Source organism: Acanthisitta chloris, unplaced genomic scaffold (genome assembly GCF_000695815.1).
Source record: "Acanthisitta chloris isolate BGI_N310 unplaced genomic scaffold, ASM69581v1 scaffold43386, whole genome shotgun sequence".
NCBI classification, from domain to species: domain Eukaryota; kingdom Metazoa; phylum Chordata; class Aves; order Passeriformes; family Acanthisittidae; genus Acanthisitta; species Acanthisitta chloris.
Genome location: NW_008678365.1, coordinates 1 through 23,354, shown reverse-complemented (window position 1 = coordinate 23,354; position 23,354 = coordinate 1). Strand labels below are relative to the sequence as shown.

The 23,354-nt window shown below is 39.5% G+C and overlaps 1 protein-coding gene across 1 annotated transcript in view; it reads left to right on the top strand.

Annotated features, from left to right (window-relative positions):
• The window catches only part of DMGDH (dimethylglycine dehydrogenase), a gene marked incomplete at both ends in the record, with an annotated part of 30,027 nt that extends 6,935 nt beyond the window's left edge, over positions 1–23,092 (top strand). The window contains 11 exons of the mRNA XM_009076824.1: positions 883–1,047; positions 1,458–1,662; positions 8,860–9,108; positions 10,321–10,519; positions 14,733–14,902; positions 15,068–15,221; positions 16,070–16,235; positions 18,766–18,896; positions 20,763–20,980; positions 21,841–21,998; positions 23,033–23,092. Of these exons, the coding sequence (XP_009075072.1) occupies positions 883–1,047; positions 1,458–1,662; positions 8,860–9,108; positions 10,321–10,519; positions 14,733–14,902; positions 15,068–15,221; positions 16,070–16,235; positions 18,766–18,896; positions 20,763–20,980; positions 21,841–21,998; positions 23,033–23,092 (1,875 nt within the window). The remainder of the gene's footprint in view (positions 1–882; positions 1,048–1,457; positions 1,663–8,859; positions 9,109–10,320; positions 10,520–14,732; positions 14,903–15,067; positions 15,222–16,069; positions 16,236–18,765; positions 18,897–20,762; positions 20,981–21,840; positions 21,999–23,032) is intronic.
• Between the last annotated feature and the right edge of the window lie 262 nt (positions 23,093–23,354).

The following is a 23,354-nucleotide window of genomic DNA, read 5'->3' as shown; positions in this document are numbered from 1 at the left end:
CCTGCTTTAAACATATCTGCTTAAAAATTCATGTGATATGATGCTGTCTGTACTTGAGAAGATTGCTACAATTCTTCCTGTCCCTTTGAGATGTGTTTCTATTTAGCTGACTTAAGCAATGGGCGTGCAGAAAAGAACAGGACTCATCTCTTTTGTCTGGCATCACTCAGCCATATAGACTTTACTTACTAAACTCCTGTTTGCTTTGGGCTGCAGCAGTGATTCTCACTGTACCAGTGTACAAATCTTGTACTTTTAATATTGTTCATATATAATATGTAAGAAATCTTTACAGACTAAATAGGACAATGCTGTTTATTTTATGGAAAATAACATTTAGCAATGTGCAGCTATGCAGTGATCAAGGCCAGGCTGGATGAGCCTTGATCAACCTGATGTAGTGAGGAGGTGTCCCTGCCCAGGGCAGGGGGTTGGGCCTAGATGATCTTCAAGGTCCATTCCAACTCCTAAATTCTATGATTCTAGATTAGAAAACTATGCAGATGACAGACTGTAATATAAACTATTACATTTGCTTTTTTTATGAGACATAACTGATTCTGTTTTTGAAAGTGAGTACATACATCAAATATTAATCAAATCTTAAGAAAGCTAAACGTGTCATGACATTCAATAAATGCATCTTGCAAATGTTTTGAATATAGTATTTATTAACTTAGGAAGTTAATTTGATAATTTCTTGAGAAATTATTTCTAGAAGCTTATATCTAATCCTTGTTCCTTCAAGGGCCCCTAACTTACTTGAATTTTCTTTCAGTGATGTTAGTGGCAAAGTTCCTGTAGACTTCCCACAGCACAGGAACATGTTTAAGGTGATCACTCAAGGTTCTTTTGGTAATTCACTATGTCTCTTTGGTTCAGGCAGTGGGGTTTCATCAGCCTGGCAGCATCAGAATTGCTTCAACCCCTACCAGGGTAGATGAATTTAAATACCAAATGACTCGTGCTGGTTGGCACCCAACAGAGCAGTACCTAATCACACCTGAGAAAGTGCAAGAGCTGTTTCCCTTATTGAACATGGATAAGGTAAAGGAGAAAGTTTTATGACATATAACTTCCATTGCAATTAAATTTTGGTCTATCAGACATATATATATATGTAAGGTCTGCCTTCTTTATGCAGGTTGTACAAGAAATTCTTGTATTTCAATAAGAAAATGATCTATTATAGACTAAAATTGGACTGACATGCATTTTAGTGCATGTTTTGTGTCAGCATGCATACTATTACATATTATATATATCACATTAAAATAGTAAAGCATTGCAGGCTTTGATTGCATGGGAGATGAAACCAATTATACTTACTTAGACCATCATTATGTTGTACAGTTGTGTGTAAACTGATGTTACTATATGTTGTGAAAATCTGTTTTGATGTGACTTCTTAAGGTTTGCTGATTTTGGTAAATTTTCTTTCATTTGGGGGATTTCAGGTTTTAGCTGGCCTGTATAACCCTGGAGATGGTCATATTGATCCCTATTCTCTCACTATGGCCTTGGCTGCAGGAGCCAGAAAATATGGTGCCCAGTTAAATTATCCTGTGCAAGTAACTAACCTGAACTCCCGATCAGATGGGACGTGGGATGTTGAAACTCCACTGGGAACAATTCAAGCAAAGAGAATTGTGAATACTGCAGGTAGGATTCAATATAAGAATTTGTGTACCCTTCATATTTACCAGCTAGCTGACACCAATCACCTGTACTGAACTGTGTGGATTGCAGGTATAAGTTATATGTGTTTTTGAACATTTGCATGGTTTGTGGTAAAATGTACTTTGCACATATTACTTTACAGTATGGTGAAAAATTAACTATTTTATTAGTTGTCCTTGAATAGGCATTAAAAGTATTTATTTATGGTTTGTCTCCAGCAGTTACTAATCAGATTGCCTTGTTAGATTTCAGTAGCGAAAGAGACCTTTACCGATCTACAGTAAGTTGTGTGGAAGAAAGGCTACTGTCTAGAATCATAGAGTCATAGAAAATCCTGAGCTGGAAGGGACCCACAAGTATCATTAAAGTCCAGCTCTTGGCACTCCATAGGACAGCCCCAAGGATCCCACCATGTGCCTGAGAGCATTGTCCAAACACTCCCTGAGCTCTGGCAGGCCTGGGGCTGTGACCACTGCTCTGGGAAGCTGTTCCAGGGGCCAACCATCCTCTGGGGGAATGAACCATCCTCTGATCTATGCAATATCATCCCCTAAAATCTAGTGAAAGATACTTAGGAAGGGAGATGGAATGTACAAATGAAGTAGAAATGTCTTCACTCTTTATCCCAAAGAGATTGAGGATTTGCAGCAAGTAAGATAACCCTGTCTGTTTCAGTATTATCTTCCTCTAGGATTTAACTCTATCCACATACCCTTGAAACAGAAGATTTTTGTTGTCCTTTGAGTAGTATTGTAAAAATGTGCTTGGCTTAACGATGCATTTTTTGTATGTCATAAAAATTTCCTAACTCAAAGAAGCTTGTATTTACATAGGCAGTTTTTATTTGTTGTGTTAAAGAAGCCAAGCTGATGGTTCGGCTTCAAAGAGCTCTTGAGCACGAGTCCTTTGGATTCAGGTTTGTTTTCCTAAACAAGCTAATAAGTCTAAAAGTGTGTATTCAACCTAAGCTTCAGTTATTTTAATGCTGCTTTTTGCAAGTATAGAAAAATACATGACTGGTGAGTCTGTTGGCAGGTCCTGTGTGAAGCATGCCTTCATAGTAGACTTTCTGTTTTCTGTTGTTTGAAAACATGTTGAAGACTTACCTTATACATGAAATTCTTGATGTCTCTGTCTCAAACTGAATCATATCTGCATTTTTTAGGGCATTAGTCTTTCATACATCACATCACAGCGAGTAATCAGGCTTCAGTAGGAAGCTGTGTTGTCCCACATGAACTTGCTCTCTCAGATGGGACAAGTGAACTGATAACAAGAATGTGTATTTGTAATTCCTTTCTGTCTATGTGCAGTGGAACAGGAAGGGGAAAAAAAGCATCTATTTCTAGTTCAAAACAGATAAAGGGATGATGCTGAGACAGGGACTCTTCTCGTTGGTGGGTAGAATAGTCATGGTTGACAATTGGAATTACGAGTGGATTGGACTGGAAGGGGAATAGCCTAGGGGAGCGAAATGCTTGGGAAAGATTCCTGGAGGTGATTGGGAGCACTGACAGCAAGTGGAACACCTACATGCTAGAGGACTTGCTGAATAAGGAAGCTCAAACCAGGAGGGGATGCCAAAAGTGGGGGTGACACCATGGAGAGAGATGGTGGGGAAGTATCTGATATGTTTCATTAAGGAAACTGGAGCTGGAAGTTTTCGGACAAAATCCTTAGGAAGGATACACAAGGAATGGTTATGTGTGAAACTGAGTGGAAAACTGAGGCTACCTGAGCTGTCTAAACATGAAAGACTGGTGGAGTAGCAAGGGAGAGGTAGATGGGAGCAGATTGGAAGGAGGAGAAGGCAGCTGGGACAGACTTTGACAAAAAAGAGAGACTGACTTGCACATGGACTGAAAATAGTTGAAGAAGGGTGTAAGGGCTGGAGTAAGAAGAGTAGAGTTTGAGGCAACAGAAAAGAAGAGCAGGTATGGGACAAGCAGGGATGGTGAAGAGAGAAGAATGGGACAGAAGGAAATTTGGAGATAGTGGGATAAAAGGTCTAAACACTCAGGGGATGAGCTTTATTTTCTTTCAACATATGGTATGCAGACAGAAATGTGTTAGATCTTTCCAGGCTTTCAGTAAGGACTAAGTGGAAAACCCATTGAAAAGTCTGATTTCTCATCATATGCCTTCCACACATTGGTGATCATGTGCTATTGCTATATTCCTAGCTAAAGTAACAAGGGTCTGAAAAGGTTCACCTTGAGGCTCTAGGCTTGCTCATGAGTGTGACATAATGACATTTTGGAGAGAAAGAGGACTGGAGGAGTTCAGTATGCTTTTTAGAAAGCAAACAACCACACAGACAGGGAAATCAAGTTAAAAGAATTTTACGTAGATCACAGAATCAAGCACTTGGAAGATGAGAGGTGTCAATATTTGATTGCCTTTGGACTGTCAGTTCATGGCTCTCAGGCACGAATTGTGGGACAGCATTCAGTTACAAAATCACAAGTTCTCTTACAAATAGAATTCTTATGTCATTTGTACACAGTGCGGATATATTGGCCTGGGAGTGATCCAAGATTATGAAATGGAAAGGCAGCTCTTTTGGCAATCAGAGGTCTTATTCAGGCCACAAACTTCTAGGTACTCATTATTCCTAACTATTGGCTCTGCCTCATATGGATAAAGTATCACAGATGTAGTAATTTTCTTACATTTTTTGTAGTGTAGTTACCTTTCTTTGCTTATATATCAAGTTGACATTAAGCAGACTTTTCTAGTAAACACTTTTTGATGCTTATTTGCAAAAATTAGAATGCACCTTTGTGAGCTTTTCGTCATTTTTATTATTTAATAAATTATTAAATCAACAATATATTTACTTAATTCTCTTGTGTAGTTAACTGTTCAGCCAAAATGAATATTTGAAGCACATATTGCTTAACATTCTGGCCAATTATGTAAAATCAAATACCTCTTATAAATGTTTTCTCAGATAACACTCATTCTTTTTCTCAGCCTTGCCTTGCTCCACTGCAGATCATGACTGGTATAATTCAGAGCTCGTATTTTAGGCTCATGTTGCAGAGAAAAATACATCACAGGGCTCTTTACATTCTCTCTCCCCCTTGCCTCACCCCCCAGCTGACATCTGCTGCAGAACTGGAACAAACTAGTTCCAGCCAATCTTTAGCTGTTCCTTATGTGAGATTTCCATTTTGGAGGAAAGCAGATGCCTAATAAATAATCCCTGACGTGAGCTAACTGGTCCTGAGCCTGCTGAAGTGATTTGCAGCCCATTTATAATGGAATGTTTGATTAAAGACTGCAAAAATAGTGAATTTAGCTTATTTATACAGTATGTGTGTGTGTGTATCGGCATATATTTGCAGACATCTACATGCTGTATATGCAACCACTTATATATAAGCAGTGGTGGACGATTCTCTGTCTCAAAACCAAGAGACAGTCAGATTACATACTTCAGCAGATACACTAAGTAATACCACCACTAAATATTTCAGCGTCAGATGTTTTCAGCCTCTACAATTTAATCTTTATAAGTGTCCTAACGATATAATGTATGCCTTCATTTATCTTCACTATGTGTGATAGGACATGACATCTGCTTCCATTTAGAATTTTGCTTCAGAGAATATTTTCTGCCTTTTGCCCTTTTTGGTTTTGTAACACCTTTGCACATGTTTCAAAACCTTTGAACGAAGAAACTCTAATATTTTTCATTCCGTAAATGTCAACTGTTGTTATTCTGAGCAATTAAATTATCACTTATCATATGGTAATTACTTATCAAAATGTGACTTTTTTTGAAACCGCAATACTGAAGATTTTACTGTAAGCAAATCTAAACTATTTGCCTCTTATTCAAAAGAAATTTAAAGTCAGCTGTGTCTGTAATGTACTTCTGCAAACTGAATGGCTAAGAACTTTACTGTTATTTTGAAAGAAACCAAGCTAAGATTCAAACACCTAATTTACTCCTACTTTGCTTTTTCTCCTCCTCTGTGGAGAATTAGTTGACCTTACCTTAAAATAGTTTTGTTGTAGGTGACATGGAAATCAAAAGAAGTTTCCTAAAGATTTTTGACTTAAATCCACATGTGTATATGTCATGCGTAATGAAGGAAACCCTTGCAGATGTGCTAGACATGCAATTTTATTAGAAATTTTAAATTGTTTTTGGTATAAGGGAACATAAGTCATGTTTCAGTAGCCTTAAAGGAGGGTTTGGATTGCTCACTCTATGTGACTGCGGCAGGATCATCCCTGAGCTAGTGCAAATGACGTAACAAGTGTCCTGGCAGTGAGTCTCCTCCAAGTACTGATGGTGCCATTAAGAAGCAAAAGCCTCATGTGTGATAACTCCAGAGCAACAGGTACTGTTTCTAGTATTGATTGGACAAAGCCTTTTGACTGAACAGATCTGTAGATGGTGATGCTGATTCCTGCCCCCTCTGCTTTAGCTCTCTGTCAGCAATTGTCAAGTGAGTCACCACCGAAAATATTTTCCTGAGAAACTTTGCATTTTTAAAATCTGCGGGTGTTAGACCCTGAGGCTGGTTGGTGATATTAAATAAGAGGCTGACAGCCCTCCTGGCATGGGGGAATGGCACAAGGCCAGCACAGCCCAATTCAACTTTCCTAATTGCCCTGGCCTCAAGCCATGCCAGAGGTGAGAGGATGTATTCCCGAGCTAATGTCAGCAAGTGGCGTGAGCCGGCTGCTCCCGGTGGGACAGGGAGCCAAGCATAGGAACAAGGCTGGCACAGTCAGCAAGGGCTGTGTCCAACAGGGTGCAGGGGAGGGAGCAGGGAAGGACCAGGACCCGCAGCTGGGGTCAGCCAGCAGTCCAGACCTCCAGACAAGCTTGTGGAGATGAGGCACAGGCAGATCCGTAGTGATGAAGCCAGGAATGTGACCACAGGTCAGGAACAGGTCTGGTGACGATAACCAGGATCGAAAAGTGCCCAGTAATCAACAGGCAGGACTGCAGAGATGAGACTGAGCTGAGGTCAAGCTGAGAAGTAGTCCACGGATCAGGGTCTGGATCAATGCGTTCCATGGCCAGGCACAGATATGGTTGTGACAGAGCTGGAAACAGGCACACACCTACAATCAAACCAGCTCAGACAGGTTCTGAAGGACCTGAGCTGACCTGGAATGGCCTTCCTCCATCCATGGGCAGTTCTGTGGGTGTTAGTCCCAGAGCAGACTGTTCAGGGTCATTTATGACTTTTGGTCCCCCCAGAGCCCCGAGAGCTAAACTTTGACCAGGTTTTGGAGAATATGGAGTTAAAGAGAGAGGTAGGAGCATTTGGTTAAAACAAGTAAGCAGCAGAAAGGAAGCAAAGTTGCCTTTTAACCTGGGCATCATGAAATATAAGTCCCAGGAGAAGAGGCAGCTGTGTTCGGTACCAAATCTTGCTGGAAATACTTTGTCATAAACAGTTTGTTGTCAGCTGGTTACACAGGAACCAGGCTGACCTGCCTTCCTTCCTTGGGTGCCATATGGCACATAGCCTTTAATTTGGAGGGCCCTGCTATCTCTCCTTCTTCCTTCATTTTGGCTTCCCCCAACACTCACTGCTGGTCTCCCCTGAAACTCCTACTGCTTTGGATTTCCCCACTTCATTCCCACTACTGAGACCTCTGCCCCTTGATCTGAAGTGTCAGGAGAGTGGGACTGAGGGGTATTCAAATCTTCTTAGTGCAGCTTCCATCCCAGTCAGTTGTACCTGTCTGATTCCCAAGTCTGTTATGTTCCAGCCTCGCAGCAGATGTAAGCCATGATGCAGAGCTCAAACTAGTTAAGTTTAGCAGTTAAGTGGCTTCCACTCCCTGACTTTGACACAGGTACCTCACTAAATGAGTGCCACAGAATCAAAGTCATTAAGGTTGGAAAAGACCTCTGCGATCATCAACTCCAACCTATTATCTAGCACCACCATTTCACTAAGTGTCGCATCCAGTCTCTCCTTAAACACCTCCAGGGATGGTGACTCCAACACCAACTCTCCGTAAAGAAATTCATCCTAATATCCAACCTATACTTCGCCTGGTGCAGCTTGAGGCCATGTCCTCTCATCCTGTCACTTGTTCACCTGGCTACAACCTCCTGTCAGGTAGTTGTAGACAGCAATTAGGTCACCCCTGAACTCCTTTTCTCCAGGCTGACTCCCCCCAGCTCCCTCAGCCTCTCCTTATAAGACTAGTGTTTCAGACCTTTTCCCAGCTCCACTGCCATTCTCTGGACACTCTCCAGCACCTCAGTGTTCTTTCTGTAGTGAGGGGCCCAGAACTGGACACAGTACTTGGAGGTGTGACCTCACCAGTGCCACGTACAGGAGGAGAATCACTTCCCTAGTCCTGCTGCCGTACTATTTGTGATACAAGTCAGGATGCCATTGCACACTGCTGTCTTATTGATTTAACCTTAACAGAGATGGATTAGGTCTTCTTTAACTTATACCTTGTGGGATACATAAAGGACTTTGAGCCACTTTCAGAGGCAGGGAAATTGTTGCTTTCATTTTCTGGTCACAGTCTATATCAGATCTTCTAATTGGACAGCTGTGGGAGAGCACACTGACTACTCACCGATACAAACATCATAATGAATTGATTGCTTTGTAAGGGACATAATTAATATGAGTCACATGGTGCATGTGAAGGAGAAGAGAACCTTCAATGCTTGAGGTTAGCTGCCCATACTGCCTTGGTCTGTTGGGGTATTAAGACTTGACTACTGTCTTGGGCAAGCTCATTTGGTTAGGAATAAGAGACCAGCTAAGTTAACACCTATGGTGAGAAGTAATTTATTCTGGTTTTCAAGTGTCTCTAGCTTTGATGGCAGTATATTGCAGACCTGCTTTACCAAAATAAACCATGGGGTTTGTGGAACTGTTAATTAAATTATGTTCTGAACTTTCAGAAGCCTAATCTATAATTTTCCAATTATATTTTTTAATATGTGCATACTTAACAATATATGGTAGTATAATTAGAGAAAAGGGCATGGAATTGTGGAGGGAAAAATATGCTGGATGATATGAAAAACTGTTTGAAAATTAGAAGTATGAAAATATTTTGTTGTCATACGTAAGAGCACAGTGTTTCCTGCAAATATTTTACTGTCATTTTCCATTCACTGAAAATAGTTTGAATATTTTTATTTTGTTTGGGGCTTTTTTTCTTCTCTAGGCTTCTGGGCCCGTGATTTAGGCAAGATGATTGGCCTGCAGCATCCTCTCATACCTGTTCACCATCAGTATGTTGTGACATCAACTATCCCTGAAGTCAAAGCCCTAAAAACAGAACTGCCTGTGATTCGTGACTTGGAAGGATCATATTATCTAAGGCAAGAGAGAGATGGCCTTTTATTTGGTCCATATGAAAGTGAGGAGAAGATGAAGCTGCAGGACTCATGGGTTGAAAATGGAGTCCCACCAGGTAATTAAGAACATTAAATCTTTAAACTTGATAAGCACTAGCACATGTTTTAATGTGTGTAAATCCCAGGCTGTCATGCTGCCTTATGTGATGGAAAATATTTGTAATGAATTATTGTAATGCAGAAACTTATTTCAAAGAATAATTGTATCTCTAATGATACAAGACACTAGAAATAGAAATGTACCATAAGAAAAGCCTGTTTGAAATAGACACAAAATACTCATCTACGACATAGTCTTAGCCTACTCTCTGAAGAGGTGCCTGTGTGTTGTGGTTAGATACAGCCACCAAGTCTGTGTTTTATATATATATATATAGAGAGAGAGAGAGAGAGCCTTTTGCAACTGAATAGGGATTTTTTATAAGTTACAGTTCTCTGCAGCATACTGACAGGGGCTCTGGATTTTTGCTGTTCCCTCAGAGATGATGTGATTGTCAACTAGGAGCAGCAAAGGAATGTCGTAGGCAAAATGCTGTGCTTGGATATAAAGAGAGCTGTAGATCTGCATAGGATACAAAAATGTCCTAACTATGCCATACAGCTGCTTACTGAAATAAAGAATAATAAATTGTTGTGCTATATCTAGGCTCCAGCTTTCCAGTCACTTCCAGACAGAAAGTTATACAAGTCAAAAGTGTTGCTGTTTTTAAAAAAAATGCAACATGTTTCCTAAGGAGGAGCAATCAACATTGCCCAGTTTTGGATTGCTCTATCACAGCTTTCTGAAATTAGTGTCTCCAGTAGTGTTAAGTGCCTCTACAGAATGATGTTCAGCAATGCATAGTGCCCAGACTGAAGGGTGAAATATACCCAGGAATTCATGTGGTTTCATGGAAATCATAGGCTGATACAGGGAGTGTCTTTCTTCCCCTCCTCTAATTCTTGGCACATTGAGAAAAATAAGTTGGCCTTATTAATGCAGAAGAAAGTTTCTGTGTTTCTTCACTTCCTTTCTGCTGCATTGTTGAATTTGCATGACCTTAGGGTTAAATAAATATGTATAAAGGATAGTATAACTGCAGTGGCAAATAAACTTGATCCTGCAGGTAACTAGGGATTTATGCACACCACTTTTCTTCTGTAGGATGGCAAATATACACACTGATTAATTCCATATAGCTTTTTGTATGTGTAGATTGCATAACTGCATGTAAAATGTATGTGTTTTCAGTGTAAATAAGCATATAACAAGAGAAATATTTGTGCAGGTTTTGGAAAAGAACTTTTCGAGTCTGATTTAGACAGAATAATGGAGCATATTGAGGCTGCTATGGAAATGGTCCCTGTTTTGAGAAAAGCAGACATCGTAAACACAATTGCAGGTCCCATCACCTATTCTCCAGACATTCTTCCAATGGTGGGACCACATCAGGGTGTCAGAAATTACTGGGTAGCTATTGGTTTTGGGTAAGTTCTTGCAAAAACTTTTGCCTGTCATGTTGTTAAAATGTCAGTCAGCTCAAGCTTTGCATATTTGAATTTGTTTGGGGGTTGTTTTGCAGACATTCTGTGTAAAATACAATTGGAAATAGTCTGAATTGCCACAACCTGCATAATGTAAGCTCATTCTTCTGTCTTCTTCATAGCTCTCAGTATTTTCTCAGTTTGTTTCCTCCTTTTAATCCGGAGGCCAATATCTGTGGCACTTTGTGAAACAGTGAGAAATGGGTAACAGTTTGTACTGTCTGTGCAGCAAGTTGAAGCCATAAAAGTTCTGAGCTTTACAATACACTTTCCAGTTCATTTCATGTATTGCTTTGAATTACACTGTATTTAACAGTTGTTTGGGGTATGTAAAACTGGTTTCACTAAAATTTGGGCAAAAATGAATGGTACAGGGAGGACTTTAATGCATTGCGTGAAGAGGTGAAGGCATACTATTCAGAAGGCATTCCCAGTATATCGTGTGACTGACTACTCTAGGGATACAAACTCAGTAATATTTCTGACTGCTGAAAGTTGAGCTGAAAAATTCGGTTGCTGGGTGTTGGAGGAAAGCAGATGAAGAGGACAGTGTCACAAGAGACGAGTGGTTTACTGGTGTCATTCCCCTGCCCATTATGATATTTTCTTTGAATGTGATTTACATCTTATTTACTATTTACTGCACTGGAGTCAGCTGTAAAACACTTACTAACATCCCTTTAATCTTCTTAGTTTGACCATTGATTGAAGATGGATAGAATGAACCAAATAGAATTCCAGGCACGTCTTACCGAAGACATTCTGTTTACATTGTTTTTCCAATTGCCTAATTTGCTGTTCAAAATCCAGCTCAGCTTTTTCCAGCTTTCTTTCATTCCAAACCAAACAAACCCTCAGATCATAAGATAAGCCAGTATCACTAACATGCTTTCTGAGGCCCTCAAAATAAAAAGGCTTGGTAATTTTGCAATGATTCATTGTGAAAGGTATTCACCTTTGCTGCTTGGATTTTTAGAAAAATAATGTTATCTTTTAGTAACATTTGCAGAACTTACAGTTACAAAAGCGGTTTGCCTAGACCTTGTTCACCAAAAAGACTGTTTAAGTTCATTACTCTGCAGCCAGACTTTGGAGCCTGTTTTTCTTCACTGGTGTCAATGGGATCAGAATCAAAGTTCCAAACCTGAAAAATTGAGAACTAGTGTTACATGTTTAAGTTTCTTTAAACAACTGATTTCAGGAGTTTGATTAATCTCTCAGTGTTTGGACACAGGAGGTTATTATGTGGCTCTCACTGGATTGTCTGTCTGCTTTTCAGGACTTTTGACTCTCTGTTCTATGCTTCTGGGTCACTGCAGTGTTTCTACCAGTGTTGTAATTTTTTGTGTGCATTAGCAAATCCTTATCTCACAGTCAGCTAGCAGGGACATTATGACAGAGGACATAGTGCTGTTAGATTAGAGGATTTTTATTATCTAAAATTAGCAGCTTGCTAGGCATTTTAACATGCAAAGAAGTTAAGTATAGTTAGAAGAGCTTGTGGTGCTATTTATTATTAAGGTTGCTCAATGCTTCCCATTTTTAGTCACTTATAGCTTTGCAAATGTTAACAAGAGTAGGCTAGGATTTTATTCAGAAGAGTTTAATTAAAAGCAGTGTAGCCGTTTCATAACCTGGGACAAAGTCACTAGAAAAGGGACCATGGTGTGCAGAGACTCAGATTTCCTAGGAAAAGGAATGGAATGAGATGAAAACTGGTGAAAGGCAAGGACTCATAAGTAAGACACAAGAAGACACAGGGACAATGGGGAGATAAACTGTCAGGGATTGGAAGGAGAGAAGGAAAAACAGAGTACAGTTTGTGTTCATTAAGGACATTTTCTCTCAGTCATATGAAGACTGTGATTCCTACACTGTACTCTTTACAGCTACTTGTAATATTCTGTCCTTGAACAGCATGTTTCATTCTTGTGCAGCAAAACTGCAGTGGGTATATCAATACAACAGCTCCCTATTATGTTAGGTAAAGAGGGATTGGGGCACTGTGTGTAATGTAAAATCTCTGACAGTGTAGGCCCAGCTAGGAGCACCAAAGCCAACAGGTTGCACAGTTAGTGCTGCAAAGCTCTGCAGAGACCACTCAGCCCATGTGCAGGGCTGGGCTGTACCTGTGGCAGCAGAGCAGTCTGCCCTGTGCTGTTTGCTCCTGGTGTTATCCTACCACCAGTTCAGCAGTCTTCAGCTGAAGCTAAAAACCTTCACTATATTCGATGTGTCACCACTCACAATCATGCAGAGGTCTCTGCTGTTGTTCCCCTGTGCTTTTGCCTCAAATGAATGGTGCAGGGAGACTTAAACAGGCTAAAACTTCTCCTGGAGCTGTACTTGAAGGCATGATAGCTATGGTCACAAAGCTTATACCCGTGACTAGCCAAGAGCTGCTTAACTGAATTAACGCCACCATGAGCTGACTCTTCTGTAGCACTTCCAAAGTGGCAGTTTACAAGCACTCACCCTACTGTGTCAGCTGTGGTGAGAGAAGCTTGTGCTCAGCCTGAAGATTTGTGCTGAACTGCCTAAAGGATTGTGTTTGGCATAATTACATCATGTACTCAGTTGTTTGATATTTCTCTTCTTTAATTAATTAATTAATTAATTAATAAGGAATAAGACCCCACTATATCAAAGTAGTCTCGTTGATACTATGGATGCATTCTTATGCATATGTATTGGAATTAAATGATTACTCCTCTTTTTTTTTTGCAAGATCCTTGCCTGTTTTACCTGAGGACACAGAATTCAGACTGCAGAGTTGAAGAACAGCAATTTAACTTTGTTTTAGTTTCATTAATCTGTGTTAGTGTTTGTGATGTATTTGCTGCATGTTAATCTAAACTTGGTTTTGGACAGACTTAACTCTTTCTTCAAGGATTTTTCTGTTGTGCTCATTGGAGCATTTCACAGATAACTAAGAATTTATTTTCACATCTTCCCTAGACATATTTTGCCGATTTTTTGTAGACATATCAAACCAACTGACAGAAGTATTAAAAGTTCTAAATCATTCAGTATTAATGATTCTTTGTCATTAAACACTTCAGTGTGAAATCAGAGGTTCCTGTAATTTAGCATTACATGGCACAGTTTGATCATATGCAAACTGAGTAGCAACATACACATATTGTAGCACAACAAGTTTTGTGTCCCCAGTTTTCTAGTTTGGGTACCTTGCATGAGCTCATTTCACACATTTTTCCCCATGGATATCAAGACATCAGACATTTTGATCGTTAGAATTATGTACAAAATGTTGAAGTACAGAAACCTAAAATCTATCCTATTATAACTTTTGAGCATCTACCTTTTCTATGTTCCTTTAATGTAGGTTTCTGACGAGTTTTCCTCTGCAGTCAGATTCTTCACATACTCATTATGTAGGAACAGGACAGGCTTTTGCTACAGACTGGTAGCAGAAAATTTCTATATGTTTATTTCATTAGCATAAGCTCTCTGGAACCAGTTCTTTTTGCAGCTGTAGTGGAGAACAGAGAAGATAAATCAGATGAGAAAAAGGCAGTTCTCAAACTCTGGCACCATTGCAAACAAGTCTTCTATTTTTGTCCCCAGTTCCTCTACACTCCCTGATTTTCTGTGGTGCAATATAAAAAGTACTGCTGGTATTTCAAATTCCTTAAAGTTCTCTCTGTGGTGTTGTCTCCTGACTTCTGCTGCTGTTGTCACTGAAAAGTGAATACTCAATGTAGCTGCTAGAATGTCTTGGTATGGATTTCAAATCTGAGTCTGATTTAATCAAACCTGATTGAAAAAGAAGAGGTATTGTGTGATAGGAAAGTGTATGTAATGGACATCAGAAGTTTGAGAACTTTCTTTTGTGGTAATTGTTGAAGAGTGTTAATTTCCCTGGAAGAGTTGTTATGAATAAATTACGAATTTTAGCGAAAGAAAGCTATAATCTTGAGCACTGCAACTGCTGTTCGTGAGCAATGACGTTCTGCTGCTGACAGCAGAGCAGAGAAATACCTGTTAATAAATTATTTAATCTTGGAAAACACGGCAAAACAGAGCAAGTAAAAAAACAGAGGGAAAAATTTTAAATCCTTTAGGGTCTGTGTTAGTATGTGTGTTGGAACTGATGTTAAAAAGCAAAACATATAAGACTTTCCCTGTTTTTAAGGTATGGCATTATACATGCTGGTGGTGTAGGAAAGTACCTCAGTGACTGGATCCTTGAGGGGGAGCCTCCATTTGACCTGATAGAATTAGACCCAAACCGCTACGGAAAGTGGACAACCACAGAATACACAGCAGCCAAAGCAAGAGAATCTTATGGGTTTAATAACATTGGTAAGAAGGTGTTTTTAAAAATATATTTACAACCTGGAAATGAATTCCAGCAAAGCCTGCCTCTAGATTTCTCTGTTTGTATACATGTTCCATGTCTTGGTGATGATCTTAGTATGACATTGGTTTGGGTATTATTTTTCTGTTTGGTTTTCTTTTCCCCTTTAGTTGGTTACCCTAAAGAAGAAAGATTTGCTGGGAGACCAACAGAGAGAACCAGTGGGCTGTACGATTTGCTCAAGTCAAGATGTTCAATGGGCTTTCATGCAGGATGGGAGCAACCTCACTGGTTCTACAAACCTGGTGATGTGACTGGATACAAGTAAATGAAAGATTTTTGTTTGGTTTTTTCCCTACCCTGAGAAACTGTCATGACAGCAAGAGACGGCTGAGTTAAATTTCATGAAAACCATACATTTATCATTAATTTCAGCTAAAGGCACCTAGTAGGTAGATCTTCCATTCTCATTTTTCCATAGTTTAGAATACATTTTATTCTGATTAGTGTGGACATTTCAAAACACACATCGAGGTATCCTGTAACTGTTCTAGGTTGGGGGTATCAGTGAACAACCTAGCTCAAGGAAGAGCTTTAAAAACAACTTGTTCATTATAAATGTGTATTTTTCTCCACGTCTTATTATCTGACCAGCAGCACAGTATACTATTTCATGAAAAAGCTCATTCTTCTCTCTATAATTGTCTAGAAAGGTGAAGCCCAATCTTCTTTTCTGTCTTTTTTCTCTATCTGTGCCTGCCCACCTTGTTACCTGCCTGCTTCAGGGAGCTTCCAGCAAAGGAATCTCATAGAAGATTAAAGAGACACACTCTGTTCAGAAATAAAGCCTTTGACACCTTAAACTCAAATAAATGATTCAGCAACAATGTATGCTGTAAATTTGCACATGACAAACTACTACTTCTTCTAACATTTCAACAGTGCACAGTTTATTATACAAAATGGTTGATATAATATCAACCCATATCTTCTCTGTTGTTAAAGGATTTTAATTATTAAGCTGTCTTAGACTAAGGAAAATATTGGGTAAGCTGCCTACAATGAGGAAAGTCTGTCTCTTTTGGATGATTATTAAACTGAAGGCTGCATCTTGCTGAAGAAAGCACAGAATTTCTGATTCGTGTTTTATGTGTCTAAATGCTCTGTTTCAGACCCAGTTTTCGGCGCACAAATTGGTTTGACCCTGTGGGTCGTGAGTATAAACAGGTTATGGAAAAAGTTGGTGTGATTGACCTGTCACCATTTGGCAAGTTTAAAGTAAAAGGCACAGATTCTGTTAAGCTGCTGGATCATCTATTTGCAAATGTTGTTCCAAAGGTAAATGGGACAGTTATAACTGATGGATTTAGACAGCCAAGATCTGTTCCAGGCATGGAAAATGAAGCATAATATTATTGCTGTATCTTGCAGACATCAAATACACAGATCCCTTGGAGAAATTTCAGTATCAGGTGTTTTGCACTCAGTTAAGAGCACAAACAGTGGACTTCATACTAGAGCAGCCCCAAGTAGAAGTACCTTTTGGCACAGATCATTGAATCAGAATGGTTGAGGATAGAAGGGACCTCTGGACCTCATCTTGTCCAACCCCCTGTTCAAACAGGTCACTGCCTAGGACTATGTTCAGATGGCTTTGAGTATCTCCAAGGATGGCAACTCCACCAGCTCTCTGGTCAACTTGTTCCTATGCTTAGCCACTTCTATAGTGAAAAAGTGTTTCCCTATGTTCAGACAGAACCTCCTGTGTTTCAAATCTTCATCTAGAAAGTGCAGATGATTCTCATCTGGAATTCTTTTACAGTAGTATAGCTTGGCATCTGCGTGCCTAAAAATGTGCTGTCCTGTGGCAGCTTGAGATAGTAGAGCAGAGCAGTGGAAGATGCCTGATCATAGCTGGCTGCTGTATTCTTCCTGGGTGTCCAAGAGAACAGCTTTGTTGGGTGGGGTTTTTTTTCCAAATGTGACCATGCTTGTTCTCCAGCCCCTCATACTGACTCTGTTTTACAGCTGGGTGCCTGGAGCAGGTAGGGTTTCAGATTTTCAGGAGATTCAGCTTTCACCTCACACCTGTCCTTTCTTCAGAAGTTTATGGATCCTTAGACTGTGGTCCTGTGCTCAGAAATGGCATACTCTGACAAACTACCCCAGGTTTCTTATTCTTGGTCGTTGGTTTGTGATAGTGCTCCACAAGTCCTTTTATCTTCCTGCTTTGTCAACCACCCTCAAGCAGTGTCTTTAACTTTAGAGATAGTCCTCCAGCAAGCAAATGATTCCTTTCTGAAGTTCTACAGACGTGGGGTTTGCTCATTTCAGCATATAATTTCATTAAGGTTTTGCAGGAGGTGATGGTCTTTGCTGCTGCAAACACCAGAGGAAGGAAGCATAGGGAAACAGCAAGTGCGCTGAGACTATAGTTATGAATGTAGATAAGCTCTACTCAGAGGTCAGAGCCAACTGAATGGGAAGTCTGTACACAAAAACTGTATCCTATAGGTTTAGGAGAAAGAAAAACCTGAATTGCAATGTAGTAATTTTTTTTTACTACATGAATTTTATATTAATGATATAGATTGATGGTTTGTCTTCTGCCTAGCTTGGGGTAGAAGCAGGGTAACTGTGTCATCAGTGGGCATGGATAACACTTCCTGAATATATTTATGTGGTGGAAGGAAATCAGGATTAAGCAGTAAAGTATGAGAACAAATCAAGTGCTTTCTATGGAGTTCAGTCAGTGCTGCTAAGGGGAAAAAGAGCTTGATGGCAAAGCAAAAGGTAGAGTTTATGAGTCCACTTAAAAATACAGCATTCACAACAGTTGGTTATTTAAGCTGTCTGGTTTTTAGTGCCATTCATGGTTGTCTGCAACATAAAATAATCCAGTGACATTACTGCAAATGTTACTGGAGATAAACTTGTGTCACGCTTGGGTTTAGTGTGACTAGCATCAGGTCCTGAAAATTCAACTATGTGCCTGTAAAATGCCAGTGACTATATTAAAGTAATATTGCCTTGCAAAAAAATGTTAATATCTGCAATATGTTCCTTTTCCCATTCATTTTCTGGAACCTGGGCCCTGCCTGGGTGACTGACAAGGTTCTATGAAAGCAGAATGAAATAGGAGAGATTAAATTCTGCCTCAGGAACCAGACCAGGACAACAGCTATGGCACATTCATATTTCTTGTTCTGTGGGTGATATATGTATGAGCATGTACGTGTTTTATGGTCATAGCTAAGTATCTGTTATTTGAAACTTTGCCTCTAGAGATCGAGTTTATACACAGAACATGATTCAGATGTACAGAGATGTAGATTCATAGTGAGCAACTACAAAAAATACAACAGCATACATAAATCAGGGCCACGAAAGCATAAGCCAACTCAGTACTTCTTTCTTTAAAGTAAGGGGCAAAGCATATGTCATTCTTCTGGAATCTGAAAGCCTTATTCACATGACTGAAAAAGAATATTTGTGTCAAAAACATGTAGAAGTGTTTATTCTGATGATGAGAAAACAAAGTGAAGTTGATTGAATTAGCATTGAAAATGTATACCTAAAACAAATGGATGTTAAGAATGCCTTGTGAAATGCATAATTACAAATATTTATAATAGTCTTGATTTATTTCAAAAATTCCAATCTTTTCTATAAAGAAAAATGTGAAGTTTCCCAGTGTAAAGCTTAAGCTTGGCCAGTTGTGTATCTCTCCACTGCTGTTATGGCAGAGCACAGCAAACACAAAAGATTTGTTTTTTCAGATGAAGACATGCAACTGTATATTTTGTGATGTTTAGGAAGTCAAACATTTTATTTTGCGTTCTTAATAACTGCAGATTTTACTCTGTAGGTGGGTTCCACAAATATAAGCCATATGTTAACACCAGGAGGAAAGGTTTATGCTGAGCTCACAGTCTCTCAACTGTATCCTGGAGAATTCATGCTTGTAACTGGCTCAGGATCAGAGCTCCATGATCTGAGGTTAGTTTATTTTTTTATGCAGTAAGTACATAGCGCTATACATTTGCATTGATACAGAATTTTTTTTGCTAAATGAGAGATTGTTACTCAACAAACTGCTCACAAAGTTCACGAGAATTCTACTTGCTTATTGATTTTAGTTTCTTAGAAGCTTGGTTGACTTGAATCCTGAAGTATAAGCAGTTGGATATTGGATTCCTGTTGATGTAAAAAGATGGAGAAGTTACCAACAGTTATGTAATATACTTTATTGGAGGTAGTGCTGTTTTGTTGTTGAACCTGTGTGTGTTTGGCATTGTATGATGTAACACGGCACGGCTGGTCCTTTCTAGTGTGTTCTCTTACGCAAAAACCAAAATTGGCTTTAAACACAGATGACCCCAGAGACACTGACCTGGCCAATACAGATAGGTTGTGCAGTCGTTGTGATACTGTGGTAATGTCTTCTGTGTTGGGCTCTGGGGTTACAGAGCGGAACGACAGAAAGAAAGGAAGCAGAAGCATTTGCAGAATGACTTAATGAAGAGAATTCTCATAGATGAGCATTGGAAGTGACATTTCTAGTTCCCTTCTGAGTGGAGGTTGCTGGAAAATCAGTTACTCAAAATTAATCCACATATAAAAGGCTGAAATGTGCTACCCTAACATGCAGAGAATAATGTACTGTTTAATAGCAGCCCCACGGGAATCAGTAGGACCATTGGCACATTCAGGAACCAAATGGCAGAGCCAGATCTAGTACATTTACTTCTTCAGAACTTCTTCAGTCCTGTTTGGTACTCCCCTGTGCCTGAGATATTTTGACACTGCTCAAGACAGTAGTACTTCATAAGATTTTTTAATACACTCATTTCATTTCTTTTGTGAGCTTCCTGAAAGACAACTTGTGGCTGATGTTTTTGATTAAATCCAAACTGAACTTGCTGCCAGTAATTCAAATACTGTATTCAGAAAGGAACAAATCTGCTTGTACATTTTTGTTGCCACAGGCAGTTCATAGACTCAACCAGGTTGGAAAAGACCTCCAAGATCATCAAGTCCAACCCTACCGTGGTTACTAGACCATGGCACTAAGTGCCACATCCAGTCTCATCTTGAAAACCTCCAGGGATAGTGAATCCACCACCTCCCTGGGCAGCCCATTCCAATGCCTGATCACTCTCTCTGTAAAAAATCTCTTCCTAATATCCAACCTAACCCTCCCCTGGCAGAGCTTGAGTCTGTGCCCTCTTGTCCTCCTGCTGGTTGCCTGGGAGAAGAGACCAACCTCCACCTGACTCCAACCTCCTTTCAGGGAGTTGTAGAGGGTGATAAGGTCTCCCCTGAGCCTCCTCTTCTCCAGGCTCAACACCCCCAGCTCCCTCAGCCTCTGCTCATGGCACTTGTGCTCGAGCCCCTTCACCAGCCTCATTGCTCTTCTGTGGACCTGCTCCAGCACCTCAATGTCCCTCCTCACCTGAGGGGCCCAGAACTGGAGATTTCTTATGTTCATTGTGTTTATTGCTTACTCTGTTTGTATGTTGACTTTTCATTAATGCATTCTGGATCCAAAGCCAAATCTGTTGTCATTGTATGAGATCACTTTGTCTTATCCTGAAAATGGTGTTCAACCCATTTAGACTCTGTTCTGTCCTGGCTGTATCTCAGATATCTCTGTACCCATACCAATGTCTCACCAGAAAACACCATTTAACATCAGTGATGATTTGACTGTCTAATGTAGCACATAGTTTTGTTGGGTTTCAGAACGTCTGGGACTAGGAGATGCTGGGTAGATGAACACTAACAATTACTCCTTTTTAAATTTTATTTACATCTGTTATTTTTCATAAAAAGTGTAACATGAGTGTTGTGTTTTATGTGCAGATGGATAGAAGAGCAAGTAACACGTGGTGACTACAAAGTGGAAATAGCAAACGTGACGGATGAGATGGGAGTACTCAGTGTAGCGGGTCCATATGCACGACAGGTCCTGCAGAAGTTGACAAATGAGGATCTCAGTGATGGTGCATTTAAGTTTCTCCAGTGTAGACATCTGAAGCTTTCCAACATTGCTGTTACTGCAATTAGGATATCATACACGGGTAAGAAATAGAAGAAACATGCTCTTTAGGAAAAAGACAATGAGTAAAATCATAAATGTCACTAGAATTAGGTTTAAAAATAAGTCTCATCATGTATTCCTAAGAAGTAGGTTCATTATTTTTGTATGCAAATGTGGGAGGAATCACAGTACATTGATTTTCAAATGTGATATGGTCAGGGTCTGTGCTGAGTTTTTCCAAGACCTTTTCCTCTAGAATACCCTATAGTGTCAATATTTATTTTGCAGAACAAAAGGCCAGTTCTGATAACCTCTCTGGTATTTGCTGCGAAACCAACGTCAGGAATTGTTTTTGGATTACCGTATATTAGTGCTTGTCATGTGCCTTGAGAATGTAATGCTGTAGTGCTGAGCGTTTGGTTTTCTCAGTTACTTTGAATCTTCATCTCTTTTTACATTCATCTCTAGAGTAACGGATTGAATTCCGAAGCAGCTATAGTCCTTGTATCTTTCTGCTGGCCTAAAGATGACAGAACACACTCATTTTATTCTTATTGACACTCAGTTGCTGTTCACTCACCAAGTCATCATTTGTTTATAATGCCCTTAAACTTTATTTATCATTGTGACTTTGTTACATGATGTTTTCTTACCAGTTATTCTGATTTTTTTACCCATAGATTTCAGTTAACAGTTCACGTTAGAACAACAGATCTAGGGCACAAATCTTCTGGTGGTTCTTGCAGGGAATTGGACTTGCTATAGGATAGCAGAATTCACCCTGGAGTGTGAATTAACACTTCCACCACTGATCCTCACTTTTGACCAAGGATAGGAGTGTATTTATTAGGGTCATTCATTGTTGAGCTGATGAAACTGTTGATCTTATTTGTACAACAGGTGAATTGGGCTGGGAGCTCTACCACAGGATAGAAGATTCTGTGGCTCTTTACAATGCAATCATGGAAGCTGGACAAAATGAAGGAATTGACGACTTTGGAACATATGCTCTGAATGCTTTAAGGCTGGAAAAGGGTTTCCGAGCCTGGGGGGCAGAGGTCAGGAAACAGAACTTCTTTATTATTCTTTCTGGGGGGCTTGTTTGTTTGTTTTAATTTTATTGTGACTATACAGCTTTTAGCCATAGTTAGAACAGCACTATCCCAATTCAGCATGAAAATATACCTCGAACAGGAAAAGCTTCTATAATTCCAAATAGTGATTTTCTAAATAAAAATTACTAGTGTACCACATTGCATTGCTGGCAAAAAACCCCACTCATTTTGATTCATGGACAGTTTTCCCTCTTGTGTATAACAAAACTGTGAGGGTTTTGCTGAGCTCTGGTGTTTTATAATCAAAGGTTTGGCTGACAGATTCTCAAAATGTTTTATTTCTGTAATAGCTATGTCATGAGAGGCCAATTATTCTTGCTTCATAACGTATTTGGAACTTTTTCATTTGCCATTAGCACGTTTTCGCAGTATTTGCTCACTCACAGTAAAGTACTACACAGGGGACTGAGAGAATTTAGGGGAAGTCAGTGTAATTACCACTTACCTGAAATTTTTCCTAATTCCTTCAGAAATGAAAGAACTCAAGGGGGTGAAAGGGTGAGCATTTAGGGATCCTTTTTGTTTGCCCTGTGATAATTATATTCATCAAATGCTGCCTAACAGATTGTTCCCCCTACTCTTAATGGGAGAGTGGTGGATGAAATTGGCTTTGTGTTTAATTTTCCTCTCCAGCTAAGACATTCTGCTGTGTTGCAAATGATGTGCATACCTCAGTTATTCAGTCATTCTGCTTCGATGAAAAATCCCATTTCTTACTGAGATGTGTGTTTACTCTGCATGTTGGAGCTTAGATGACTGATTTACATATCTATGTGTTAGGCATGGTAGTAGATAACACTGTTTAAATCACACATTGGAAGATTGCAATATATTCAAATGGAAGTTGTACATATGCAGTGTGGAAGGCATCGACACAGGAGTAAATAGAAGGATGCATAAAATGAATAAATAAGCCCCCAGCCCAAAACCTATGATGGTCTATCATGTCTGGATGGTAAATTTATGTCTTTTAACAGATGAACTGTGACACTAATCCCTTGGAAGCAGGACTGGAATACTTTGTAAAGCTAAACAAGGTATGCCTTATTATTTCCAATCTGTCCTATTATGTCCAAGGTTATTCCTTTAAGTATTTGAACATGAAATATGTCATTATATGGAAAATAAAATAGGTTTAGAAAAAGAACAAAGCAACTATAATTGTAAGAAGAATTACTTTAGAAGTACTGATTTGTTTAAAAAGACCTTTTCCCATCTCTCTTGCTAACAAAATTGTACATTAGATCAGGAAGCTGCAAATATTAAATGTTGTCTAGAATCATAGAATCATAGAATTTA